At 53.2% G+C, this 24966-nt stretch overlaps 3 protein-coding genes across 3 annotated transcripts in view; 1 reads left to right on the top strand and 2 right to left on the bottom strand.

The window, feature by feature from the left end:
• Positions 1–11492, bottom strand: part of LMF1 (lipase maturation factor 1) — a 142613-nt gene extending 131121 nt beyond the window's left edge. The window contains exons 1-2 of the mRNA XM_038151104.1: positions 11244–11492; positions 2814–3123 (exon numbers count right to left, since the gene is read on the bottom strand). Of these exons, the coding sequence (XP_038007032.1) occupies positions 2814–3123; positions 11244–11457 (524 nt within the window). The 5' untranslated portion in view covers positions 11458–11492. The remainder of the gene's footprint in view (positions 1–2813; positions 3124–11243) is intronic.
• Positions 11493–17096: 5604 nt separating this feature from the next.
• Positions 17097–18418, bottom strand: LOC119707114. The gene is made up of 3 exons (XM_038151648.1): positions 18280–18418; positions 17925–18173; positions 17097–17532 (listed from the first exon to the last, which is right to left on the bottom strand). Exons 1-3 carry the CDS (start codon positions 18416–18418, stop codon positions 17318–17320), a joined length of 603 nt encoding a protein of 200 aa, XP_038007576.1. The 3' UTR covers positions 17097–17317.
• On the top strand, positions 18280–23490 carry SOX8 (SRY-box transcription factor 8). The gene is made up of 3 exons (XM_038151787.1): positions 18280–18961; positions 20117–20355; positions 21075–23490. Exons 1-3 carry the CDS (start codon positions 18519–18521, stop codon positions 21800–21802), a joined length of 1410 nt encoding a protein of 469 aa, XP_038007715.1. The 5' UTR covers positions 18280–18518; the 3' UTR covers positions 21803–23490.
• The last annotated feature ends 1476 nt before the right edge of the window (positions 23491–24966 follow it).

The following is a 24966-nucleotide window of genomic DNA, read 5'->3' as shown; positions in this document are numbered from 1 at the left end:
CCCTTTGCTCTTCTAAAGCTTCCCCTGGCTGAGCCCAAGCCAGCTGGGCAGCAGTTGAAAGAGCTGCTCCTTCAGCAGCCCAAAACAAATAGGGACATTTAAAATTAAAATAGACAAAAGGGTGATAAAAGGAATAAATTGTCCCTCTCTGGCCTACAGAAGAGAGCTCTATTCCTGCTGATCCTGCTGGATCTCCCCTGGAGGGGCTGCCCGGGGAGGCTCAGCAGAGGATTTTGGTGGATGGGGAGAGCCCACGGGGGTGGCTCGCAGGAGCCCAGGCTGGCCAGTGGATAGGGACAGCAGGGTTGCACAAAAAAAAAAAATAAAAATCAGAATAATGTTTTTATTTTCGGCCACAAAGCATTTTTTATATATATATTTGGGGCACAGGAGGAATTTCCTGCTCATTTCAGAGACCTTTCTGCTGGGCTGCTTCATCACTCCAGCCAGGAATGCCAGGCATTGTCCTTCCCACTTCAGGAGAGCTGTGCCCTCCTGCAGGTGCTCTGGAGAAGCAACAGAACCCATCAAAACCTCTCAATCTGCCCCAAACTGGGAGCCAGACAGTCACTGCACCTCTAACCCCACCTGGAAACCTGTGTGAGGAGGAGCTTTAAAGCCAGCTTTGGTTTTAAGGCCAATACTGCAGATTTTGGGTGCTCTGAGCTCCTCCCTTTGCAGCACCACAACTCCTGAAGGACAGGGAGCTTTGAGCGAGCCCTGCTTTGCTCCTTCCCTGCACTGGAAGCAGCCAGCACCCCTCTGTCCAGGGAATTCCATGTCACACTGCAGGCAGCACAGGAATGATCTGGGTTTGACCCATTCCAGAGGATCTGATGGGAAATGAGCCCCCAGCTGAATGAGCTGGGCTGCTTGGAGTCTTCTCCCTCAGCCCTTCCCAAGAACCACCTCAGCTCCTGTTTAACGCTGAAATTAAGAGGAAAAGCAGCAGAGGGAACACCTCTACTCCCCTCTTCTCTCTTATCCCTTCTCTCTTGGTGTGTTGCTGCTCACCAGGCTAAATTTCACCCCCCAAGATCTCAAGAAGCAAAGGAGGGGAAAAAAAAATATAATCCAGCCTTATCTCAACTATCAGGAGTGAATTCCTTTCAAGAACAACAGGCTCCAGGTGCATTCCTGCCAGGATCACTGTCCCGGAGCTGGGAGGGGACCCCAGCACTCATCCCTGAGCTTCCCCCTGCTCAGGAACTGGGGTTTGGATAAGGGCTGGTGAGGAGAGGAACAGGCTCCTCTCTGTACCCCCTGCCTCTGCCTCTTCCCTAAAAAAAGGTGTCAAAACAGCCACTCGGAGCTCACCAGGCACAACTGGAATTGTTTTGGGAAAACCTTAAGAGTTCTGCAGGACTGTCAGAGGAGCCAGCATCCCCCATGCCAGGAAAAGTGGGAGCAGAGGAGCAGCACAGCACCCACTGCTGCAAGACAGGGAAAAAAACACATTCCAGATGGGTTTTTAAAAAAACAAACAAAAAATGCAAAAAAAACCCCAAAAAACCAAGAGCTCTACAGCCCAGCAGCAGCACAGGGAGCACTCCAGAGAGCTGTGGGCACTAATGAAGAGAGCCTGTCTTAATTATCCCACTGCTCCAGGAATTAACAGATCAAACCTCCAGCCCCAGAGTCACTGCAGCTCCAGAGCAGCCTCAAAACCTTGGCAGCTTCAGGGGGAGGCTGTTGGGATTTTTTTCCTTTCTCCCCTCCAAACAGAAACACAAAGAGGAAGAAGTCAAGGATCACAGCCAGGTTTTGCTCCTGTATCTCTGGAAGCCAGAGCAGGAGGATGCTTGAATTCCTGCCCTTTCACATTGAAACATGGACAAGAAATCCTGGAATAATTTGGAAACAGGCAATGGAAAACCATCCACTGAGTTATTTGTCCAACTCTGCCTTGGTCTCCCAGCTTTAAGTTGGTGCTGAGTTAAGAGCTCAGAGAATGGAGCTTTTCAGAGGCTGCTCTCCTTCACCCACTTACATTCCAGCTGGAGTGGGATGGGAATGAACGGGGCAGCACAGGCAAACCCTTAAAATCAAACCCACTGAGCCCATCTGGGGAAGAGGTGCCCTGCTGTAAAGCCAGAATATTTGGGAAGAATCTCCCTGGGCACCTCTTGATGGCAGAAGTTTTCCCCTGCACACGAGCTCAGCTGCAGGCAGAGGCAGAGGGAGGTCACTCGGGAGGTGACCTGATGAAATTTGGGGTTTTCATCCTCCTTCAAACAATGCATTTGGGCCTGAACAAGAGCAAGGACAAGGCAAACCCTTCATTTGAGCAGCACAGCCCTCCCCTGCAGCAGGGTGATTTACAGGAGTCAGGGTTTCTCCTTCTCCCCCCACAAACTCTCTGTGCTTGGTGCGAAACACAACTGCAGCTTTCTCCTGGACAGAGCTGAAAACTGAGAAACCACCCCAAAAGCAATGATGGAGGGAATTCCCTTGCAGCAGCCATGAGGGGAAGCACTGCACAGCTGGGAGAACACAGCTTGGAATGTCATGGAATTATGGAAGGCCATGGAATGATGGAATGAAGAACATCAAATCCCACCCTGCACCAATGAGCAGAGGAGAAGCCAGGGCAGATATCCCAGCTAGGGCAGAGCTGGAACATGGCCATCAATCATTTGTGTCCATAAATCATTCCTGCCAGGTGCTGTCCTTATCTCACATTCCTACATGGATAATCTGGGGAGGAGCAATCACAAATTGGACAAATTGGAAAACCAAACTGCACCAGGAAAAATCAGTGTGTACCACACACAGCATGAGGGAAAAGCAGAGCAGAGGGACTGAGAACCCACCAGATCTGTCCAACGTTGACCAGGGAGAGGTAGAGCAGCCACAGCAGGGACATGAGGACCATGTTGGCACAGCCAGTCAGCAGCACAAAGGCTGCCACTGCCAGGCCAGCCAGGGCCAGGCAATCCAAGGTGCTGTCCATGGCAGACCAGTCCAGGAACCAGATGAGAGTGGGGGCATAGCTCAGGGCATCCAGACCGACCTTCCCCTTGAAGTATTTCTTGACATCCTGCAGGTAGAGCTTGCAGGGGAGCAGCCCCTTCTCTCCTATCAGCTGCTTGTTCTGCTGAAAGGCCACCAGGAAGGCCACAACTGCAGGGGGAAAAAAGAGAGGGAAAAACTGTGTGAGGAATCACCCAGGGTAGGGAGAGAATTGGAATCCAGAGCTAGAGAAGCCATTCTTGGAAGGAATTTATTCCCAAGTCCTTATCTCCATTAAAATCCAACACAGTCACTACAGTGCCCAACAAAATGTGCTCTGGGCTGCACCTGGAGGATCTTTAAGGTCCCTCCCGACCCAAACCACTGCAGGATTCTGTGGTTTCTAGGAGCCACAATGCAGCAGGCAAAGGGATTCTGCAAATCCTGTCTTGGCTCTGGAGGAGAACGGATCTGCAGCTTTGTGTAACAGCACCTGGGCATCTATCAGGTACCAGAATCTTTTCCTTGTATTGAAAACACTTCATTGATCAAAATATTGTTAATTAGACAGCTTAAACTCATCTACACCATTAACGAGGTGTTCACAAAATCCCAGGATGGTTTGGGCTGGAAAGGACCTTGGAGATCCTCTCATCCCACCCCTGCCATGGCAGGGACACCTTCCACTGGCCCAGGTTGTTCCAAGCCCTGCCCAGCCTGGCCTTGGGCACTGCCAGGGATCCAGGGGCAGCCCCAGCTGCTCTGTGCCAGGGTCTCACCACCCTCACAGGGAGGAATCCCTTCCCAAGATCCCATCAAGCCCTGCCCTCTGTTAATGGGAAGCCATTCCCTGTGTCCTGTCCCTCCAGGCCTTGTCCCCAGTCCCTCTCCAGCTCTCCTGGAGCCCCTTCAGGCCCTGAGCTCTCCCTGGAGCCTTCTCCTCTCCAGGGGAGCACCCCCACTCTCCCAGCCTGGCTCCAGAGGGGCTCCAGCCCTGGCACAGCTCTGGAATTGCTCCAATTCCTTCCTGTGCTGAGGACCCCAGAGCTGCTCAAAGCAGCCTCAATTCTTTGAGTCCATGGTTCACCCCCACAACTGCCCAGAACAGCAGCTCTGACCCTCTGCATCCTCTCACAGCCTGGAAGGTTGGAAATCCAAACTCTTACCATTTTCCCGCCCCTTAAATTCCCATTTTTCCATGTCCTTACAGCTGTCCCATTTATAGTGTTGCTGCTCCAGCCCTGGACACTCTTAGACCAGCCAGCTGCTTTTTTTAACAGCACATCAGCAATTTAATTACAGCTCATAGCCCTAGCATTTGATGTCCTACAGAGAAAGTTGGGCAGCTTTTAGGCATTATCTCATATTTTAGGCATCTCCCGCAGTTACCAATTTGCAGTTTGTAACTCCAGTAATCTCCATGTCTCGGGGAATCAAAAAAAAAAAAAGAGGAAGGCCAACATTTCCTGATTAGGCTGCATCCACTAATTTACCCATCCTTCAAACATTACCCAAACACCAGCCACGTCACGGGCAGCAGCACCAGAGCGCCTGGAAAAAGCCAATTTGTTCCCCTCCCCAATCTTCCTTGGTTAATGATCAAATCTGTTTCCTTCCTTATCTCAATGCTGGCATTCTGCAAACAACAACCCTGGTGTTCATCTGGTGTCTCTCACTGGGAGCACTGGGGGAGAGGCTGTGTGAAATCAGAGCCCAAATTCTCCTTTCTTTGAAGTCTGAAGCAGCAACCCAAAGTCTGCAGCCCCAGGGAATCCGACTGAGAGTCCCATTCCCCAGACAAAGGTCTCCAGTGGGTTCCACTTAATCCACTTAACGCTCCCCCAGCTCTCTGCACACAGCCATGGGTTTTATTCTCATTTAAAAAGCACTAAAAGTCATCAGCAGCACACAGCAGAGGTCACTGGGAGGGTTCCCTTTGATTCCAGAAGATCCTGAACCCCAGGGATGGCACAATAAAGTTGGGAGTTAATGGGTTGTGTCTCTTCTCATCCATCTTTTCTACACAGTGAATGATTTTACAAATAAAAGACATTTTTCTTCAATTATTTTACTCAATTATAGGTAGGGAGAGACACGAGAAAAGCTGATTTAAGCACTACAGGATCAGTTCTGGGACACAAATTAAGTGTTTTCTCTTTTATCCATAGTTTCCTACCAACACTCAGCTCAGCACAACTGTGTCATCAGAAAGCCTGACATGAAACCAGCAGAAATAAAATTCTTCTGAGCTTTAGACAGCTTAGTATCTTCATCTTTGGTTCTAAAAAAGCCAACTGAAAGCCAGTTCTGCCTTAAAACTCCGTGGCTTGATTTCCCTTGATTAGCACTGCAACGTGCTGCACAGCTTTTCAAAAGTGCTAATCAAATTCACCTCTAAATGCTCCAGAATTGCTGCCCCAACCCATAAATGCTGAGCAGGTTTTTGCCTAAAAAAAGTCCAAATTAGACCCCTGTGCCGTGCACGAGACAAACAAGGAAAGGGTAAATTAGGAAAAACAAACACCAGCAATTCCAGAAAAGGACAAAATCCTGCTCAGCCTCTCCGAGCCTGCAGGCAGCAAAAAATGGGTTGGAGCTGCCATGAAATGCACATTTTGGATGGCCCAGCTCAGGCCCCAAAGGGGTTTTCCCATTTCCCATTGCCCCATCCACAACGAAAACCCAGCAGCACCAGCCCTAATTTTGGGAGGATTCACCTCCCCCAAAGCAAACCCCAGGGCTCCACCTGGGGTTGAGCCATCACCTGCCGGGGATGCTCGCACTCCCTGAGCTCCATCCCGGGTGCAGCTCCCTCTCCTGGACACTCCCCGTGCTCAGTCTCCGGATCACTCCAGGCTCCCTCTGCCCCCATGCCCAGCATCTTTGGGATGGGCTCATCCCCCATTCAGCTCCCACCCATCCCCGCTCCATCTCCTGAGGTTTCCCCCTCGGGCAGCAGCTCCTGTGCTGCTGGACACAGGAGGAGCTGAAACTCAAGACAGAGACTGCAGAGGATTTCAGCAGCACAGGAGATGCCCAGATGCAGGAGGGAAAAAGGAAAGTTATTTATCAGCTTGTCAATGCTTCCTCTCCCTGAAACCCAGAGAAACTGGAGCCTTAAATTCAGTGTAACAGAGCCTGCTGCCTTCTCCAGGAACCTTCCCTTCGACCGTGGCTTGGTCAGGGGTTAAAAAAATCCCTTTTCCCCCAAGCCTGTGCTCCTTCCTCTTCCTTAATCCTTATCCTGGAACTTCTCTACCTGGGGCCTCGTGTTTGGGGATTTTTCACTCTGCATCTTCCAGCTCAAACAACTTTGCTTCTGTTTTGGGCACTGACTGGCAGCATCACCACCCTGCTGGGCTCGGGGCACCCTGACCCACCTCCCCTTGCTCCTGGAGCTTCTCCCTGGGATTCTGCACCCTCCACGCCTGGCACAAACCCCACCACCCCCGAGCTCACTGCCTGTGCTTCCCATGGACAATTCCAGGATCTGGGAGTGCCCGGTCCCCTGTTCCAGCTGGATGTGCCACTCCCGGAGCTCTGCAGGTGGAGGGAACGGAGCAGCTCCGGGTCTGCCTCCCACTGCAGAGCCTCTGACAGCTCACATGGGAGCTCTCCCTGCTGCCAGCTGAGCTTTACATAATACATGCAAATTACCAGGGCTGCTAATAGACCTTCCCTACTTATCCTCACCTCGCAAGGTGCCTCACTGTACTTTTCCATTAACTCCCCCCCTCCACCTTCTCCCTCTCCCCCCAAACCCAGCGTGCTCCTTGTTCAACCCCACATGGTCCCAATAACCACCACCCGAGCGTCCTCATGCAAAGGGATTCGCTCCATCCAGATTTCCCTGGCACCTCAGCTCCTTTCCCTCAGTCCAGGCTCAGCTTGTCATGGTGGGAGAATGAGAGAATCCTGTTTTTCATGCTCAGGAAAGATTTAAAGATGTGAAATCCAAAACTTTCCGGTCATATGGCTTTTTCTGTCTTCCCCGCTTCTTGTTAAAAGAAGTCTTAACTTTTCCTTGATGCCCTAACCACAAGAAGAACTGAACCAAGAGCACAGAGCCTCGCCTGAAAACCAAACTACACTTTGCACACACACAAAAACCCTGCCTGCAGCCGTTCATCAAGTACCCCTTTGACCCAACCAGGCATTTGAAGACCCTGAGCTGGTTGCTGCAAGCTGAGGTTGCACTGTTGGAGAGAAGAAAGAGCAGAATATTCCTCATATTTTATTACCAGAGAAATGAATCAAATTTTCAATTGAAGAATTCCCCTGCAAAGTTTTGCAACGCAGAAGCAACAACACCAGAGCACTGAGCAAAAGGGTGAAGCCAAGCACCCACAAAAAAACCACACAACAAAGTGCTCTGGTTTTTTACACCTTTTTTGTTTTCTTGCTTTTCACGGCCAAGCTGAAGGCTTTGGGGTGGTTGCTTGGGAGGTTTGAAGTTCTTATCTCCCTGCTGCCTCCTTGTTGGAAAAGCTGTGGGAATAGAAAAAGCTTCCCTTTGGGTCTCAGGCTGTCCAAAACCACCCCAGCCCGCAGCTGGAAGATGCCCTGGGAAGATCCCTCTGCTCCAGAGGAGCTTTGGGCAAGGAGAAGACAGGGAGAGAGATTCCCTTCTCCACCTGTGTTATTTTTTTCCCCATTCCAGGGGGATGCAGCTGCTCAGAGGACCCAGGGCTGATGCACTGCTGGTGCTGCACAGCCCTGCCAAGGAGCACTGAGCTGGAGTAAAACCTCTCAGGGCAGCAAAAGTGCCTGAAGACGTTCTCTAACCCTGAGCAGGCAGGCTGAAAGCTACTGGGAGCCTCTGAATAAAGCTGAGGGAAAGCAGGGGAGATGGCAGAGAAAGAGAGGAGGAAGGACACCGGGGAGAGCCAGGAGCCTACAGGAAGCCAAACCCCCCGAGAGGGCTTTGGATTTCAGATTTAGGAAGAAGGAGCCTGAACCTCCCGTAGCTCTGGCGCTGGGGAAAGAAAATACTATTAAACAATACATAAGGAGAGGGAAGATAAACTGGATTTAAATAATAGCTTTCATTTCAAAGCTCTCCACAGAGCCTGGCTGAGATTGGGGAGGGTGGTATCTAATTACTGAAATTTCTACAGCTGGAATCTGATGATGGTAATCACCCAAAAAGAGCACTTTAAAATGATTTAGAAGGAGGGTGAAGGGAGCAAATAATGCACATTTGTTGTCGAGAGCTTTGGGACCAGCTATTTACCTGTAAGAACACTTCCAACAAGAAGTCAGAGTATTCCTGGATTGCCAAAACACCAATCCCTGCCCCAGGGAACACACACAGGGCAAGAGCAGGACGGAAAAGCTGCAAATCTCCAAGTGACACTTGGCCAAACCTCTGCCCTGCTCAGCTGAGACCCCACCTGCAGAGCCTCCAGCTCCAGGGTCCCAGCACAGGGAGGACCCTGGAGAGAGCCCAGAGGAGAGGGATGAAGCAGCTCTGCTGGGAGAGCTGGGATTGTTCGCCTGGAGAGGAGAAGCTCTGGGGTGACCTCAGTGTGGCCTTGCAGGACCTGAAGGAGCCACCAGGAAACAGAGAGAGACCATTTCCAATGGATAGAGGGACAGGACAATGCTGTAAGGAGCAAACCTCACAGAGCCCTTTCAGCTGGATCCACTTTCCCTGCCAGCAGCAGGTGGGGTTGGTCTGTGACCTCTCCAAACCCTCAGATCTTCTCCCACCTCCCATCTCCAACCTGCCTCTCACACAGCAGCTGCTTTGCCAGGGACTTCCCAGGCTCAGGCTGCTTCTGGAAAACCCCTTCCAAAGACACAAAAAAAGAAGGGGAGAGTAAAAGCAAAAGGGGAGGGCACACAGAAGGACACTCCACACCTGCCTTGCTCTGCCTGTCCTCCTTCCACACAGGAAGATCCTCAGGGAAAACCTCTCCTGTACCTGCTGCAGGCAATGAACACCCCCTTGGGAATGGGGTGAGGGCAGGAAGGAGGTGACAAGCCCTCAGAGCACACTCTGGGGCCACTGCACACCCCAAATTGTGTTTCTCTCCACCTCATCCTCAAGGTTCTTCACTCTCCCACCCAGGAGGGGAACAACCCCTCAGCTCCCAGAGCCGAGCCCCGCTCACATTCCCCAACACCTGAACACAATTCCCCCCCTCCAAGGAAAGGAAAGGGTTACGCATAAAAGGGTGAAATGAAAGAAGGGGGGAAAACATCCCACGGCTGAGGAATGTCAAACTGTCACAACGGCATCAACCGTCTCCTCAGCGAGTCTGAGCCTCGGCGCGCGCGGAATCGCCGCGTCTGGGAGAAAAATCAGCTGTCACAGTAAATGCTTCCATCTCCAGAAAAAAACCTGCAAGAGCAGCTTGGCACAGAGGCACAGAATTGTTTTCTGCTGTTTCTAAAGCCAGGCACTCCAAAGAGATCAAAGGGCAAACCCTCCTTCCCACTGGAGCATCCAGGGGGAATCTGCCCGCTCCAGCTCACACACGAGCACCTTCCACCCCACTAATTCTCCTGGGGCACCTCTCCTGCACTGCCAGCCTCAGCACTGCTGCCTGTAGGAACCTGACCTGTCTCACACCAGGCCCAGCTTCCTGGCTTGGGTTCATTTGGCTCACCCCAAACCAGCAGCAGAGCTCCCCAGGGCCTGAGTGCAGCCAAGCACAAGTTGCACAACAAGCAGGTGAAGTTTTCCTCTCCTCCACCTCTTCCCTTAACAAGGGACACAAACATTCTCCTGCCCTGCTCCTTCCAGCTTCAGTACCCCAAACTTTCCCTCTACCACCCCACTCTCCAAAAGGTTTCCTCACCCCACAATACAGAGGCATTTTGGGGTCTCCCCCAACTTCTAGCCATTCCCACTCCTTCCTCCACCTTGAAAAACCCCCACAAAGAATTCTCCCTCTTTTCTAGCACCCCACATTTACTCACCAACCCACAAACTCAGCTTCACCCTCTGGCTCAGCCCCTCCCAGCCTCCTTTTCTCCTGCAGCCCATCAGCTTCAATCGCTTCTACCTGTAACTCACCTGACCCCCAATCAGATCCCTGTTCTCCACCTCGCTGCCCCAGGTATCCCACTCACCACAAGGTCCCACACCTTTGACTTCCACTAATTCCCACCCCTCCAGCCAGCCCCTGCTCCCTTCCCACCCCCCAGACCCCCTCTGGTCCCAGGTGTGGCACATTTATCACCCCAAATCCCCGCCCGGGCAGCAGCGGCCTCCACCGAAGGCACAGCAGAGAGCACTAATCAGTTTTTCATAAGGAAACTGCAAACCGAGCCACGGGAAACTCAGCAGCCTGGATTTACACACGGGGGAATATCGGAATCGCTTTCATTTTGACTGAAAGAGTCATAACCTCGCATTTCACCGAGAGCTGAAACCAAACTAGAACCAGAGCACGTGTCAAAGCCATACGAAACTACAACTTCTGCATGGTTTTGATGCGAAATAATCTAAGCAGGCTGGCAGGCTACAAATTCTAACGATTCTGTGGACAAATCTGGGGCAAGTTTAGAATTTGTACCGTAGTGTGTTACTTGTCAGTTTCGGTTTCACTGTAAATATTTTTAAGCGGAGCACCAGTGGGCTCTGAGCACAGCTCTCAGTGCCAGAGCGAGAGGGAAACGAGCACAGCAGAGGCTGGAAACTGCTTTCACTGTGGAATATTTTAAGGTCATGTTGACTCTAGGTCCTGGCTGTTGGTGGTGCTGGCACCCAGGGACGGCATCTGTCCCTGCAGTCCTGCTGCTGCATAAGACAAAGAGTTCTTCTCTCGCACTGTGAGCTCACGACTTCAAGGGAAAGGATGAAGAGCTCCAAGCAGCTCTGCTGAGAGGTACCAGCCTCGTGGTGTGAGCAAAGTTCTCCTTCCAGCTCCACCAGCCTCCAGCATCACCAACCCCATTCAGCCATCCCCAGTCCCACCAGGAAAGAGGGACTGGGAAAAAAGAGAATCATGGAACATGCAGAGCTGGAGAGGACCCACAGCGATCATAAAATCATAGAGTATTCCCAAGTGGGAGGGTGCTGCAAGGATCGTTTGGTCCAGCATCCCCAAGGATGTCACCACGTGCTTGGCAGCGGTGTCCAAGGGCTCCTCCGGCAGCCTTGGGAATGTGCTCATCCCCTGGGGAGCCTGCTCAGTGCCCACCACCCCCGAGAGTGGTGCGGAAACCTCTCCCTGCTCTCCCCCAGCCCTCCCTGGCACAGCTCCAGCCGTTCCCTGGGCGCCTTCCCCGGGCACCACTCGGGGACACCGCGGGGGGATCAGCGCCCGCCCGGCACTCACAGTACAGGAAGGCAATGGAGCGCAGCAGCACGATGCGGGTCAGCCAGAAGGTGCCCGGGGAGAGCGGCGGGGCCGCGGCAGCGAGCCCGGCCTCGGGGGGCTCGGGGGATGCAGCGGGGGCCGCTCCGGGAGCTTCAGCGGGGGCTCCGGCCCGGCCCGGGCGGCGCTGGCGCAGCCCCGCGCTGGGAGCCGCCATGTCGGGCACAGCGAGCATGTGCGGCCCGGCGGGGCGGGCCGTGAGGGGACACGGCGGGGATGGGAGAAAAATGAGGGGAAACCGGGCAGAAACGGGGAAAAGCGGGCAGAAACGGGCAGAAACGGGGAGAATGAGCTGCATAGCGGCGCCGCCGCGTCGGGCACGGCGGGAGTGTGCGGCCCGGCGGAGCGGGACTTGAGGGGACACGGCGGGGACGGGAAAAAAACGGGGAGAAATGGGGCAAAAAGGGCAGAAGTGGGGCAAAATGGGCAGAAATGGGGGAAAACGGGGACAAACGGGCAGAAATGGGGCAAAATGGGCAGAAATAGGGAGAAACTGACAGACTGCTCTTCAAAGCGGCGCCGCCGTGTCGGGCACGGCGAGCGTGTGCGGCCCGGCGGGGCGTGAGGGGACACGGCGGGGATGGGGAAAATAGAGGAAAATAGGGAAAAATCGGCAGAAACGGGGGAAAAAACGGGGGGAAACGGGCAGAAATGGGGCAAAAGGGGCAGAAATATGGAGAAACTGACAGACTGCTCTTCAAAGCGGGGCCGCTGTGTTGGGCACAGCGAGCGTGTGCGGCCCGGCGGGGACGGGGGAAAATAGAGGAAAATCGTGAAAAATCGGCAGAAACGGGGAAAAAAACGGGGAGAAACGGGCAGAAATGGGGCCAAAAGGGCAGAATTAGGGCAAAACGGGAAGAAATAGGGAGAAATTGACAGACTGCTCTTCAAAGCGGGGCCGCCGTGTCGGGCACAGCGAGCGGGTGCGGCCCGGCGGGGCGGGACGTGAGGGAACGCGGCGGGGACGGGTGAAAATAGGGGGGAAACGGGGAGAATTCTCTGCGAAGCAGCGAGAAAACGCAAAGTTTTATTTAAAAAATGAAATAAAGTAAGCGGTCAGCGCGGCTGCGGAGGTGTGAGAGGGCTGGAACGTCTCTGGGATGAGGCTGCGGGAGCTGGGGCGGGCTGGAGGAGGGACGGTGAGAGGGGGTCCCGCGCATTCAAATATTTCCAGGAGGTTTTGAGGGATGATGCCGGGCTCTGTTCGGTGGTGATCGGTTACAGCATGAGGAGAGCTACCCTAAGCTGAATCAGAATCCGAATCACAGAATATTCTGGTTTGGAAGGGACCCCGAAGGATGATGGAGTCCCTTCAGTGAATGGCTCACATTGAATCCACAGCCCTGGAGCTGTCAGCACCGTGCTGGGACCGGCTGAGCTCCGGACAGATTAACACAAATTCCACCTCAATTTACAGAAAAACTGGTTTCCATGGACGTGGCAGGGCCATGGAACAGGGAGGGTGTGGATCTCCCTCTCTGGAGACATCCCAAACCCACCTGGACACATTCCTGTGTCACCTGCTCCAGGTGACCGTGCCTAGGCTGAGGAATTTAAATGCATTTTAAGTTCAATTCCTCAGGTTTTCCTCCTAGAATCACAGCATGATTTGGGTTGGGAGGGACCTTAAAGCCCATCCAGTTCCAATTTCAGGCACCTTCCACTATCCCAGGGTGCTCCAAGCCCCATCCACGCTGGCCTTGGACATTTCCAGGGATCCAAGGGCAGTCACAGCTTCTCTGGGAATTCCATCCCAGCCCTTTCCCACCCTCACAGGGAAGGATTTCCTCCTAAAAATCCCATCTAAATTCACCACTTACGATACCACCATGGTTTTTACTTTAAATAATTTACAGACACCAAACACTTGGCTGCATGGAGTTCATAAATAGTATTTTTGAACATAAACATACATTGAATATCCCCTTAGTAAACACCTCGGTGCTGGTCGCTGAGAAAGCATCTGCTATCAGGTGTAACATTATTCAACACTTCCCAGCCTCTAAACCAGTCCCTTCTAAATGCCCCTTTTGTTTTTCCAGTTTCCCATCACTGCTGCTTGTATTGTTCTCCTTAGGAAAAAAAAATAGAGAAAATGCCACATAATGGTGCATTGTATAGGGAAGGAAAAATCAGCTGTTTGTTAAAGGCCGCTGGAATAACTGCAGTTCTGGATCGGCCACCACGAGGTTTGGAGGGGAAAGTTTAAATAGATGGGAGCTAATGGTTTCCTTTGTGGGGTCTTTTACAGCAAATTCCACATTAAACAGGGATGTCTGTAAAACAAACTGGATAATTGAGGAAATTACTGCGGGAAAGTGGAAGGTTTAGGCTAAAGTTTAGCAAAAAGGGAAGAGTAATTGGGGCTGGGAGGGGAATGCTGAGCTGGGTCGGTTTTCATTGCCGAGGGTCGCTCTGAGATGAGCCACATCATGGACCAGGAGCACCTTCCAACAGGACAAGCTGTAAATTTTAAACCTAAATCAGCAGCAATGTGTGAAACTAAAAAGGACTCAATTCACATAACAGGCAGTGGAAGCCTTTCCTGGAAGATGATTCAGGCTAGAAAGAAAAACATGTGATAAGCCAGTTGATGCGGACACCAAATGACGTCCTGTCTGTCCCAAATGTGACTCGAGGATCTTTGTGTGTCCCTCCCAGCTCGGATATCTGTGACTGCACGAATCCCTTTGTGGGGACCATCACCTGTGCTGGCTTTTCTGCTCACTTCTCTTTTATTTTCACCCGGCGACTTGAGGAAAGAAAACAGTGCAAAGCCCGAGCAAAAATAACTCAGACAAGGTACTTCAGAGCGAGCTTTGGAGCCTTTCAAGGCTCCAGGGGAAGGCAATTCATGAATGCCAGGCAGGCAGGGGCATCATTGATGCTCATCTCCATTCACCAAGCCGCCCCCAACGCCACATCCCCTATTTTGCTGTGTTCCAAACCAGCTGCAGGAGTGCCGGGGGAACAAGCCTTTACTGTCACAGCAGCCAGCAGCTGTCCCCAGCAGCACCCCAACCCCGCTGGCTGGCCCTGGCACCCGAAACCGCTCTGTGTTCATTCAGCTCTGGCCTTTCTCCCCTCTGGCTGCCAGGATTTGGGTTGAAAGGGAGCAGAGAAAGCTGAAATCAGGAGCTTGGGAGGCAGCATGAGCCCGGGGGGCTGCTCTGAAGAGAGCAGACATGCAGCTGTGGATAATGCAGGCACACAGCGCGCGCTCAGCTGCGCCTGCTGAAGGGGACCTGGGCACCTCACAGAGAATTCGGGACCTTCCTTCTGCTAAGCCTTTTTTTTTTTTTCCAGCAGTAATAATTCTTCCCTTTAAAATCCCCAGTTTTCCCTGTGGAAATCTGATCTTTAATTCCAGGATCAAGGCTGGAAAGGATTTTTAGAGGAAGAATCACCTTTTTTTCTTGTGTGTTTGTGCAGGTTAATGAGGGGCTGGTTCAGAAGAGGGATCCTTAAGTGGTACGATAGCACAAGCAATGAATAATCACAATAATCATAATTAATCACAGTAATCCCCACTATTTTGAAAAGATGCCATCCAGGCTATGCTGTGCAGGAGGAAAGAAGAGATCCAACCCCTCACCTGACATGTAGTGTGTAATTCACACATGGGTGGGTTTCGATCCTGCATCCCAGAGCACATCCACGGGCTCCAGAGATTCCACGTGCTCTCATCCTCTAAAAATCCCTTCCCTGGCTGCCACTGGAAAGGAAATTTTTCCTTCCTGGCACGAGCAGGGCTCTGCCTGCTCTGGAGCCAATGCACACACGCTTTTATTCCTGTAGCAGGAAGGGGTATGGAACAGAGGAACCGGGATGGGAGGTGGAGCAGCCTCCATCCCACAGGGGTGCCGAGGATTCCCAAGTGGGAATGTGATGGAGCCAGGCACACAGACCTTGGATTTACTGCCTGGTTCCCAGAAACACTGGCTGAGCTGGCCAGGAACTTTCTCGGAGGCCACGTCAGAAAATGAAGCAATATTCCAAATCTCAACCTCTGCTGTGCCCACTCTGTCAGGAAGAGCTGGATCTGTTCCTCCAAATCCTCTCTAAATTGGGTGCACTCCTAAAGGCTCCGCTGGGCCACAGGAACCTGGGTTGTTCCCTCCCAAACCTGCACCCTTTTCCTGGGAATGCTGATGTCAGGGCCTGCTGTGTCAGGCCAGGACGACACGGCCTGTGGGATCCTGCCCTGCAGCTCCAGCCCGTGCCCATCCCTGGGCAAACATCCTCATCCTTTGTCATCCAAAAACCCTGCCATGAGACCCCTGGGACAAACGGCCCCACTTGAACCCACTTGTTCCCCGAGCATTATCTCATTCCATTTCATGGCTGAGTGAACTCCTCAGGAAACCGGAGCTCCTGAGCACCTCCAGGTGCTCCAGCTCCCTCCTTTCCCTGGGTTCTGGCTGTGTGAGGCCAGGGAATGGTGCTCCATGCCCCGAGGAGTGACACGGGAACACGGAATTGTGCTCTATTCCCTGAGGAGTGCCACGGGAACACGGAATTGTGCTCCATGCCCCGAGGAGCGACACGGGGACACGGAATTGTGCTCAATCCCCCGAGGAGTGACACGGGAACACGGAATTGTGCTCTATTCCCTGAGGAGTGCCACGGGAACATGGAATTGTGCTCCGTGCCCCGAGGAGTGCCACGGGAACACGGAATTGTGCTCCATGCCCCGAGGAGTGCCACGGGAACATGGAATTGTGCTCCGTGCCCCGAGGAGTGACACGGGAACACGGAATTGTGCTCTATCCCCTGAGGAGTGCCACGGGAACACGGAATTGTGCTCCATGCCCCGAGGAGTGCCACGGGAACACAGAATTGTGCTCCGTGCCCCGAGGAGTGACACGGGAACGCGGAATGGTTCGTGCGGGATCAGGGACGTGCAGCAGGACACGTTCCCTGCCCCGCTCCCAGGCTCGGCCTCGTCCCTGAGCCCATCTCTGGAACGAGAGGGAACAACCAGCCAAAGTCACCTTCCTCCTTCTACCTGTGCTGCACAAAGAGGAATTCAAGCCTGTGGGCTGGGAAATGCAATTCCCTGCCTCAGGCAGGGCTGGGGAGCCCTGGAAGGCAGCAGCGAGCAGGGAAGAAAACCAAAGTCTGTAATTCCTCCCGTCCTCGGGGGCTTCTTTTGCAGGAATCTTTGGAGCTGAAGACAGGGAGCAGAAAAAAGGGGTTCTTGTTCCCGTTCCCACCTCCAAAACTCCGAGCATCCCACAAATCCCTTCCCAGCCTCAGTCACGCACTGAGGTTGGGATCCTCCGAGGAAGGTGCTCCGCAGGAGGGGCTGGATTGGGAAAAAATGGACTAAAAATAGTGATTATTGCTTGGACTCACCCCTGGCTAAAACAGATGAAACACTGGAATTCTGTGAGTCAAGGTAACTTGCCCAATGAGACAGGATTTATAGGAATATGCATTAATTATGGGTCACAGGAGAGGGAAAAAAAGATTTTCCCAAGCGTCCAACAGCACTGCAAAGTCACCAATCCACAGCCCAGGGAAACATAAACTCATCCCCAATCTCATTAAATTTTAGAAGAAAATTTCAATTATTCAATTAACAAGTCCAAAGTATTTAGTTCGCCTTGAGCCTTAAAGTAAATTTTTTTTTAAGACACTTTGAAAATTGTATGTCAAAAATGTCAGGCGGCAACTCTGCAAACAGAAAGCAGAAAACTGGAAAAATTACAGTTTGGGGTTTAAAAAAAATGAAATCCTGATTTTCCATTTGAGAGAACAAATTAATTTTCACATAGAAGGCAGACGGATGTTCGGGCACATTTGAACGCATTTAAATTCAAAGCATACGGTTTATTTATTACACATCACAGTAATTAAACAAAAACCACCATGTTCTTGGTACTTTTTAAACGCTGGAATGCTTGAAGCCAAATTTCCTTTTTTTTCCCCCGTCAATCTTAGCCGTGACCCTCTATTTTTCCGGGGGGAACAGCAGATAAAACTTGAATTTGGGGAATTGCTTTTATTCTTCCCCCGTCCCCCAGTCGCAATTAGAAGGCTGAATTCCGCGGGTAATTAGAATCAAATGCTCCAAAGAAATGCTGGAAGGGCAGGGCTGGCTCGGAAACAACCGATGGGCGAGATTTTGGGGGTCCCCTCCCTTTCTCCCCCATCCAAAGGCTCACCCCGAGGTGCCGCATCCTCCTCCGGCCGGGCCCTCCCGGGCGCTTCCCGGTGCTCGGGATGGAGCCCGCTGCGGGAAAGGCTGCGGGAAAAGAGGACGGAGAGAGTCGGGGAAGGGATGGAGGGTCTGGTGTCGCTTTTCCCCAGCGATTCCCCGATTTCCTCCGTTACTCGCCCGTTGCAGAGAGCGGGGCCGGAGCGCACGGCCCGGGGACACCGGGGACCGGCTGCGGGGGACACACGGGGAGCTCCGCCCGCCCGGCCACGCACCGCCCGCCCCGAAAACCCCCGGGAAAAGGGATTTGAAATAACCGGGGGTCCCACGGCACCGCCCCGGAGCCGCCGCCGCTCCGCCACCCCCGTTCCGCGGCGCTGAGGAAAGGACCCCGCCGCTCCATCCCGCACCCGCTGCCCGGTACCCCGCCAGAAAACCGGGAGCGCGGCTGCACACCGGAGCGAGAAACACATCCCCACCGTCGGGGGGTCCCCGCCAGTACCGCGCGGCGGTGAAGCGCCCGGACGATTTGCAGCGGAAAAAGCACAGCGGAGCCCAAAGAGGCAGGCGGAGCAGGCAGCCGGAGCAGCGGCGGGTGGCATCCACCGGGCCCGGGCGGCAGCGGGACCCTCGGCGGGGACCGGGCGCTGGCGGCGGCTCCGGCCGGCGGAGCGGCAGCTCTGAGGCGGCGGGCGGGCGGCACGGGCCCGCCGTGCGGAGCCACGCCCCTTATGCAAATCCCCGCGTCCTCTCCACCAATGGCGGGCGGCGGCGGAGGCGGGGCCGCTCGCCCTGCCCTTAAAGTAACTTGTTGCCAGGGGCCCTGTTTCGCACTGGACGTGGAGCGCGGCGCGGGCAGCGCGGGGCCCCGGCGGCGGCGGCGGCGGGACCGGCTGCGGAGCGTGGGGGTAGCGCGGATTCCGGGCTGAGTTTTGAGCGTTTCGCGTCTTTTGTTTTTCCTTCTAGAGCTCATTATTTTCACTCGTTTTCCCGCGGAGCCCCGCGGAGGGTGCGCGGCACCCCCGCCCCCGGGCGGGCACAGCGCGCGGCCGGCCCGGCTCTGCCGCCCGCCGATGCTCAACATGACCGAGGAGCACGACAAAGCGCTGGAGGCTCCGTGCAGCCCCGCGGGCACCACCAGCTCCATGTCCCACGTGGACTCCGACTCGGACTCGCCGCTCTCCCCCGCCGGCTCCGAGGGGCTGGGCTGCGCCCCCGCGCCCGCCCCGCGCCCGCCGGGCGCCGCCGCGCTGGGGGCCAAGGTGGACGCGGCCGAGGTGGACGAGCGCTTCCCCGCCTGCATCCGCGACGCCGTCTCGCAGGTGCTCAAGGGCTACGACTGGAGCCTGGTGCCCATGCCCGTCCGCGGCAACGGATCGCTCAAAGCCAAGCCGCACGTCAAGCGGCCCATGAACGCCTTCATGGTGTGGGCGCAGGCCGCCCGCAGGAAGCTGGCGGACCAGTACCCGCATCTGCACAACGCCGAGCTCAGCAAGACCCTGGGCAAGCTCTGGCGGTGAGTCCCGAGCCGAGCCGTGCCGAGCCGCGCGGATCCCCCGCGCCGCGTCCTCCGCGGGGCTGCGCGGCCGGACCCCCCTCCCGGCGCTCCTCTAAGGCTTCTGCCCGCTTTGTGTTTGTCGATCTCTGTTTCTCGGGGTTCTCGGAGCGATTCCAAGGGAGGTACCGTCCCCTCCCCGAGCATCCCGGCGCGCCGCGAAGGACGCAGCGGTCCCTGCTCCGAAAAATCCCCCGAGCAGGGGCTGGGGCACCCTCGCTCCTGCCACGGGTGGATTTTCCCTGCTCCATCTCGGAGATGCACAAGCCCTTCCCTTGCCTGCGGCTTCTCCATCCCCACGCGATGAGACTTTTAAAATTACTTGTTTTATGGCTTTTCCTAATTTTTTTTCCCTTTTGGCTCGCGTGATGCTTTACAAGCTATAAACGCAGCTAAACTCGTTTTTTAGCAGTTACTTTAACGAGCTTCCTAATTTCCCTGCTTATCTGCTCGGTGCTGCCCGGGGATGCAAACTTTTATTTGCTGAGCAGCACCCGAGCCCGCTTTGCTTTCCAAGGCTCTTCCCCGAGCCGCGTTTCTCCGGGTGGTTTACCCCGTGGTGTCTGCCTGTACCTCATTCCCATCTTTTCCTGCCCGCTCGGGCCGGCGATGCTCCCGCTGCGGTTTGAGCCTCTCCAAGAGTTTGCAAAGAGAGGTGTGGGCAGGGGGCAGAGAGTTCGGAAAGCAATAATCCCATCCCTGGTGCCTCGGTGGTTTCTTTGTAAGCACCAAACAAAGCTGGAAATGTTTGTGGCGGTGAGGGGGTGGCATTTGCAGGGCGAACATGGGAATTATATTTTGTAATTGTGTTAGAAATGTGGAAGAGGGATTTTGTTTTGCCCAGTTACCCCTGTCTATAGCAATCGGGTTTTTCATGCTGTTGTAGTTGGTATTTTAATCCTTTTTCTTTTTTTTTTTGCCGTGGATTTTAACTCCTTTTTACCACAGCAAATTAATTTTGTAGACAACTTGCTGAGTTAGATCCGTGCATGGGAAGTGGGGATGTGCGAGTCTAAAAACAAGAAGAAAACTTCTAAGGAAAAGATCCTAATTTTGGCTTTTTTTTTTTCCTCTCTTCCTTACTAAAACAACCAACCCCCCCCAAAAAAAAACCAGTTTATTGAGCGAAAACGAGAAGCGTCCCTTCGTGGAGGAAGCCGAGCGGCTCAGGGTGCAGCACAAAAAGGATCACCCGGATTACAAATACCAGCCCCGGAGGAGGAAAAGCGTCAAAGCCGGGCAGAGCGACTCGGACTCGGGCGCTGAGCTCAGCCACCACGCCGGCACTCAGCTCTACAAGGCCGACTCGGGGCTGGGGGGCATGGCCGACTCCCACCACCACGGGGACCACACAGGTAAAGCGCGGCCTTCCCGCTGATCCCTGTGCCCGGGGGGCTGGGATGGGACCCCGCTGCTTCCCACCGTGCAGAGCCCGAGGAGTTGTTGTCCTGAGAGCTGTGCTCGGGAGCATGGCCGTGATTTTCCTTAGTGAGAGCTCTCAGGGATGCCAAAGCACCGGGATCCCGGTCTCCTTGGATAGGGAGAATGAATTACTCTGGGTTAATTATTTGTAGGATGGCTAATAGGGGTGTCTGGGCAGCAGGGTCCTGGGGCAGAGCTTCCCAGCGCTGGGAATTGGTGTGCTGACAGATTTTGGGAGCACTGGGAACATCCTGCAGCCTCAGGCCCCACTGGGATCACGGCCCTGGGTCTCTCTGCCTCGGGAGAGCTGGGCTGGGCTCGGCAGCCCGCAGGGAGAGGATGAGCTCCATCGTGGGCTTCACTCTGTGACTGCATCCCTTGGGGGGAGTTGGTGCTGCCAGGGTGTCCTGCTGGGCCCCAGAGTGACCCTGATGGGCACAGCGTGCTCCCACCTTCATCCCACGTCCCGTGTGGGAGGCTCGTCCCGGGGAGGACGCGCTCACAGGGGTGGACGTTGCGTGTCCAACACGGTGCCGCAGCTTTCAGTCCCCAAAGAGAGCGGTAACAGACGGGTGAAACGCGTTCATTGAGTGCCGAAGGGGTCGGGTGTTCTGTGGTCACTGCTGAAGCCTCTCTGTCCCTTCGTCCCCAGGCCAGCCCCACGGGCCCCCCACGCCGCCCACCACCCCCAAAACCGACCTGCACCACGGCAGCAAGCAGGAGCTGAAGCACGAGGGCCGGCGCCTGGCGGAGAGCGGCCGCCAGAACATCGACTTCAGCAACGTGGACATCTCGGAGCTGAGCAGCGAGGTCATCAACAACATGGAGACCTTCGACGTGCACGAGTTCGACCAGTACCTGCCCCTGAACGGCCACGCGGCGCTGCCGGCCGAGCACGGCGCCAACGCCGCCTCCTACGGCGCCTCGTACGCGCACTCGGGCGCGGCCGCGCAGGTGTGGACTCACAAGAGCCCGGCCGCGGCCTCGCCCACGGCGGCGCCCGAGCCGGGCCAGCAGCGGCCTCACATCAAGACGGAGCAGCTGAGCCCCAGCCACTACAGCGAGCAGCCCCACGGCTCCCCGGCGCACTCCGACTCCTACGGCTCCTACGGCGGCCAGGCCTGCGCCACCTCGGCCGCCCCGGCCGCCGCCGCCGCCTCGTCCTTCTCCAGCTCGCAGTGCGACTACACGGACCTGCAGAGCTCCAACTACTACAACCCCTACCCCGGCTACGCCTCCAGCCTCTACCAGTACCCCTATTTCCACTCGTCGCGCCGCCCCTACGCCACCCCCATCCTCAACGGGCTGTCCATCCCGCCGGCGCACAGCCCCACCGCCAACTGGGAGCAGCCCGTCTACACCACGCTGACCAGGCCTTAAAGGATTCCCGGAGCCTCCCGAGGCTCCCCTGGAATTATGCACTAATGAAGGAATGAGGAGGAAGAGCGTGGAGTGTTCCAAAGTGCCTCCTGAGCCGCTGGGAACTTTCTGCTGGTCGCCACCTTGCTTTGAAACTCCCCCGAAAGGACGGAGCTCTATATTTTTTCTTTTTGTTTTTTTCTTTGATTCGTAGGATTTAAGAAATTCAAAAAAACTAAAAAAAAAATAAATAAATAAACAAAAACAAAACCAAGCAAGCAAAGGACAAAAAAATTAAAAAAAAAAATAAAGCAAGAGGAAAAAAGAAAATAAAAGGAAAAGGACCGGCGATGCCTTTTGAGGAAATGAAGGACAAAATGTTGGACTGAGCCGAACTCGCTCGGCCTGGAAGTTTGGCCAAGTGCAAAACGTGGAGAGAGAGAGGGGGGGAGACAAAACAACAACAAAAAAGCTGTTTGAGACTTTCAGGGTCTATTGCAATGTGAGGAACGGACCAACCTTGAGGGCAGGAACTCACTGGGACCAACAGGGATGAGCCCCGAAATCCCAGAAAAATCCCGTGGGAAGAGTCTGATGGGACCAACCAGTTCAGTGTCTGAAGTGTTTGTTGATTTTATTTTATTTTTTTTTTTTTTAGTCAGGAGTTCTAAGCAAGGTTTGGCTGTAATTAACATTTTGTTTTGGTTATTTTTGGTTTTGTTTTTGGAAGCTTCAAATGGTTTTGGTTGTTTTGTTTTGGTTTTTTTTTTTTTAATCTGTTAAATATGTATTTATGTTCTGTATTATTTTGTCGTTTAATTAATGAAGTCATTTTGTGCAAAACGAAAAAAAAGTAGAATTTTTAAAAGATTTTAAAGATGGGGGAGGGAGCCTAAGGAAAAAATAGTGGAGATGCTACAATAAACTGGTGTTATGAGTCTATAGATTTTCCTTGGTTTTTGGGTTTTTTTCATTTTGGAACCGCTGCAGGAGCCGTGCTGGAGAGAGGGACTGAAGGAATCCGCCTGGAAACTCCAATGGGAATGGCAGATAACGAGGGGGGGATTACTAATTCAGTTTGGGAGGCTCCAGTGCTGCCTGAAGAGGGCAGGTGATTTTCTGGCCACCTGTTTTGGGCTGTTAAAATTGGATTTCAGGAGTCTTCGGAGGCTTTCAGAACCAGGAGCTGTAATTCCGTGAGAAACGATCGACTTCTGCTTTAATTTTGGCTTCTAGGGACCAGATATCATCCATCAAGCTGTGAAACTAAAATCTCCTCCACTAAAAAAAATGGGTTTAGGGTACTTAGTTTTTAGACTAATATTTCATTGATATATTTCTACTTCTTCCATTGTATGCTGAGCATATAAATAACCATCTATTTTATGGGAACTCGTGCCTTTAAAAGCCTTTGTAAATCTAAACCCACCTTTCAGAGGTTATTCATCTTTTTACCTTTTCTACGTTTCCTACTCTTTTTTTCCTAAAAAATATTTTTTTGCGTATTTCCTTTGGTGGCGGGGGAGGGAGGGACACGCTGGGCTGGGGGAAAAGACAAAAAAAGCTCATTTTTATGCAATCTATTTTTCTGTATAAAGTTTGAAAGACTTTTGGTTGTTACTGATCTGTTCTCTTCACTCGCTTCTGACTAAGCAATGCTAACTTTTGTACAGATCCATTTGATAAAATTAAAAAGTGCTTTTTATCAAGGACGTGTTCTGTTTTCTTTCTGCTTGAGCCTATTTTCTGTGCCGGGGGAAAAAAAAAAAACCTGGGAAAACAGCTTGGAAGGCGATGGAATCTTCAGAATAAAAGATTTTCATCAAGGATTTATTTTCCTTTTAGTCTGGATTTTTTTTTTCTTGCTCCTTTTCCCTGTGCTTCGTGTGTTTCTCTGAGATTTTTTTTTTTTGAAATACAGATAAATTAATTTGAGTTTTTCCTTTAAGAAGGGCATTTCCATGCCCATAATCCTCAGGATTTCAGAGGATTTCAGACTGCTCACACGAGGCTGGGTTTGCAAGGTTTTAGCCCCAGCAGATTTTCCTTCTGTAGGGAATTTACAGGAAGAAATTCCCTTTTCTTGGTGAGCCCTGGTAAATAAATCCCTCTGAATTACAAATTCTGTTTCACATCAGGCTCGGTGTATTTCTTTTCTTCAACACCGTCATTAAAACTGTTACATTTGCAACTTTTATTTTGGTTTCTTACAGCAAACCCTCCCTGTTCACCTCCTGTCCGCTCAGGGAGCGAAGGGATCCCAACCTGGGCGGGAAAAAGTTGGGATTGGGGAATTTCAGCCCTCCCTGCTCGAGAGCAGAGGCTGCGAGGCGAAGGGGAGCAAATGTGATGACAATTAATGAAGCTGCAGCCCATTAAGAAGGGCTGGGGAGCAGAATCCCGGGCGGGATTTGGTGTTTGCTCTCTGCCAAGAGGGGCTGGAAGGCGACACCATTTTCTCCGTGCTCCTTTCCAGCGCTCCTGGCAGAGGGATTTCATTCCAGCCCGAGCCAAAGTGCGGCGTAATTCCCTTCCCTCCCTTCTCCTCCTCCCGTGACTCTGCAGATTTCCCTGATTTTCCCCCTGCTTTTCAGCCTGATTTATGCCTGGAAAATGGATGTGTTTTGGCTCTGCCCTCCAGGTTGGGGTTTGCCTCCAAACCCGCGCGCTGTGAGGGGGGGAAAGGAAATGAAAGGTGAGATGAGGATTTTTTTAGGGATGATTGTTGCTTTCTGCTGGATGGTTGGTGGTACAGCTTGGAGTGGCTCCACTGGTGGCCGAGAAAACAAAATTAAAATATCCGCGTGTGATAAAACGGGTGAGTCACCCAAAACAACGACATTAAAAATTGAAAATCACCCCAAAATATTAAAGATTGCACTGGGGAGGGGCTCTGCACATCTAGCAGGATGGATCCCTGTCTCCTGTCCCTTCTCCCAGTGACAGGGGTGACACCCAGTGCCACCTCCTTGTCCCAGCCAGGAGCTGCAGGATGAGCGTGGAGCTGTGCTCTCATCCCAAGGATTGCTCATCCCCACCAGGCAGGTTTTAAATCCACTCGCTGTGGCCACGGTTGCTTTTACTTCCCATAAGCTTTGCAAAAATAAATTGAATTTTTACCGGTATTTACAGGAATGAGGTAATTAAATTGTATATTTTAATATAGATCTGTATTGTATTTTAAC

This window comes from Motacilla alba, chromosome 14 (assembly GCF_015832195.1).
Source record: "Motacilla alba alba isolate MOTALB_02 chromosome 14, Motacilla_alba_V1.0_pri, whole genome shotgun sequence".
Lineage (NCBI taxonomy): Eukaryota > Metazoa > Chordata > Aves > Passeriformes > Motacillidae > Motacilla > Motacilla alba.
The sequence above is the reverse complement of the archived record's forward strand: the minus strand, read 5'-3'. Positions and strand labels throughout refer to the sequence as shown.

Bases quoted from the DNA above. Each gene is read 5' to 3' on its own strand.
- LOC119707114 (XM_038151648.1), bottom strand. From the start codon at position 18,418: ATGAGCTCTAGAAGGAAAAACAAAAGACGCGAAACGCTCAAAACTCAG. The intron at 18,174-18,279 runs GTGCGAAACAGG...GATTTGCATAAG, and splicing joins CGCGCCGCGCTCCACGTCCA to GGGCGTGGCTCCGCACGGCG. The intron at 17,533-17,924 runs GTGGGGATGTGT...CTTTTCCCGCAG, and splicing joins CTGGCGGGGACCCCCCGACG to CCTTTCCCGCAGCGGGCTCC.
- SOX8 (XM_038151787.1), top strand. From the start codon at position 18,519: ATGCTCAACATGACCGAGGAGCACGACAAAGCGCTGGAGGCTCCGTGC. The intron at 18,962-20,116 runs GTGAGTCCCGAG...AAAAAAAACCAG, and splicing joins ACCCTGGGCAAGCTCTGGCG to TTTATTGAGCGAAAACGAGA. The intron at 20,356-21,074 runs GTAAAGCGCGGC...CTTCGTCCCCAG, and splicing joins CCACCACGGGGACCACACAG to GCCAGCCCCACGGGCCCCCC.